This window comes from Eupeodes corollae, chromosome 2 (genome assembly GCF_945859685.1).
Source record: "Eupeodes corollae chromosome 2, idEupCoro1.1, whole genome shotgun sequence".
In the NCBI taxonomy this organism is placed as follows: domain Eukaryota; kingdom Metazoa; phylum Arthropoda; class Insecta; order Diptera; family Syrphidae; genus Eupeodes; species Eupeodes corollae.
The window spans coordinates 93,386,258-93,388,078 of NC_079148.1; the positions used below are offsets into that span (position 1 = coordinate 93,386,258).

Here is a 1,821-nt window from a genome sequence, read left to right on the forward strand (position 1 = left end):
ACATGCAAAAGACCTACAACACCGACGTTTTGGTCAAAACTTCACCATCGACAGACGTAACTTTGAGATAGCCAAGGACTTCGTCTACCTAGGCTCCGCTGTAAACGTAGAAAACAACACCAGCGCTGAGATCAAACGCAGAATAACTCTTGCTAACCATTGTTTCTTTGGACTAAGAAAGCAATTGAGTGGTAAAGTCCTCTCTCGAGGGACCAAAGTGTTGCTATATAAGACTCTTATCATCCCCGTCCTGCTATATGGTGCAGAAGCATGGACTATGACAAAAGCGGATGAAAGCACCCTGGGACGTTTTCGAGAGAAAAGTTCTTTGTGTGATCTACGGTCCCGTATGCATCGAAGGGGAGTGGAGGAGAAGATGGAACGACGAGCTGTACGGGCTGCATAGCGACGTAGACTTAACCAGAAGGGTAAAAGTCCCACGAGTAAATTGTAAATTTTGGAAAATATTTTTGCACTTGTAAAATAATTCTTAAGTTTTAGCTAACAGTAAAAATAATTGCAGATTTAGTTTAAAAATAATGTTCTTTATTTAAAAACCAGGTATTACTCGTCCCTTTTTGGACATTTTCTTAAGCTTCATATTTTTCTTGTCCTTCAATCTTTTGTTTATGTTCTCTGTTCGCTTCTTCTGCTTGCCCTGTATTTTCTGTTCCACTTTGTTCTTCCTTTCTATCCATTGCTCCTTTGATTTCTTCTTTTTATCATGCTTTCTTTTAATCGACTTATGCAGCAGGCGTTTATCATCCTTCACTTTTTTGCCATCAATTTTATCGAATGCCTTCTTCCAAGCTAAATCCTTTTTAATTTCTGTAGCCTTTTCTTGTTCACCCTTGCCTTCAAGTTCCTTTAATTTGTTATCCATTTCTTTCATTGAACTAAGAACTTGCTGGGGGTTTCTGATAACTTTCTCGGAATTGCTCTTTTTCTTGTTTTTCGAGCCATGAGCAGCAGCGAAATCAAACTTTGAGAATACAATCTTGCCCTCGGCATTAAAGATGGGTTTCACCATTTTCTTTGTATCGGTCAAAGCTGACAAATTACCAGCGGCAGCTTGTTCTTTCTTTATGGTCTTGTTGGCTGTGAGTAGGACCTTTTTGAATTCTTTATTTTTGTTCAATTTTTTGATGCCTTGTTTTTTTGATTTTTTCTCCGAAACTTTACGCTTTTTTGTCTTCAATTTGTTTTTAATTGACGTTAGACGTTCCTCAAGATCAGTCACGGAATTGGCGGGGTTTGTCAGAGCCTTTGGACCTTTTGCTTTGCTATTCGTAAGATAGTTGTTGATGCTTCCATCTGAAAATAATGTATTTATATTTTTGAACTACTGAGAAAATTATAACAGGAGTCTCATTCATACCTTCGGTGGAATCTGGTACATTGAAATTTGTCAGCACATCAATAATATACTCATTTTCTGATTTCAACAAATTTGTTATTTTGGTTTTATCAAACTTAACGTGTCCCATTTTATTCAAGTTTAGTTTTTAATCCAAATAAAAATTCACCCACAACACAAAAACATGTGCGTTGCTAGAAATACGAGTGGGTTTGGTGGGTGACGTTTGGTTTGAAGTAAGCTGTCATTTTTGGCCTTAAAGTTGAAACTTCTGGAAGATAGGGATGTTTTGTTAAAAATGGGCATTTTGAGATTCATTTTACTCCTGAAACACAGGGAAAGCGTCACTCCACCGCAACGAGGGAAATTTCTAAAAGCTGATATTAGTGGTAAAAATAAAAGCAAATCAAATTTAGAGTTTCTGCATATATAGAAATATAAACACAATTGCTTATACACATTAC

The 1,821-nt window shown here is 36.8% G+C and overlaps 1 protein-coding gene across 1 annotated transcript; it reads right to left on the bottom strand.

Moving 5' to 3' along the window:
• Positions 1–524: 524 nt before the first annotated feature.
• LOC129945806 (surfeit locus protein 6 homolog) lies at positions 525–1,575 on the bottom strand. Its single transcript, XM_056055735.1, has 2 exons — positions 1,379–1,575; positions 525–1,314 (listed from the first exon to the last, which is right to left on the bottom strand). Exons 1-2 carry the CDS (start codon positions 1,485–1,487, stop codon positions 551–553), a joined length of 873 nt encoding a protein of 290 aa, XP_055911710.1. The 5' UTR covers positions 1,488–1,575; the 3' UTR covers positions 525–550.
• Between the last annotated feature and the right edge of the window lie 246 nt (positions 1,576–1,821).

Bases quoted from the DNA above. Each gene is read 5' to 3' on its own strand.
- LOC129945806 (XM_056055735.1), bottom strand. From the start codon at position 1,487: ATGGGACACGTTAAGTTTGATAAAACCAAAATAACAAATTTGTTGAAA. The intron at 1,315-1,378 runs GTATGAATGAGA...CATTATTTTCAG, and splicing joins TGTACCAGATTCCACCGAAG to ATGGAAGCATCAACAACTAT.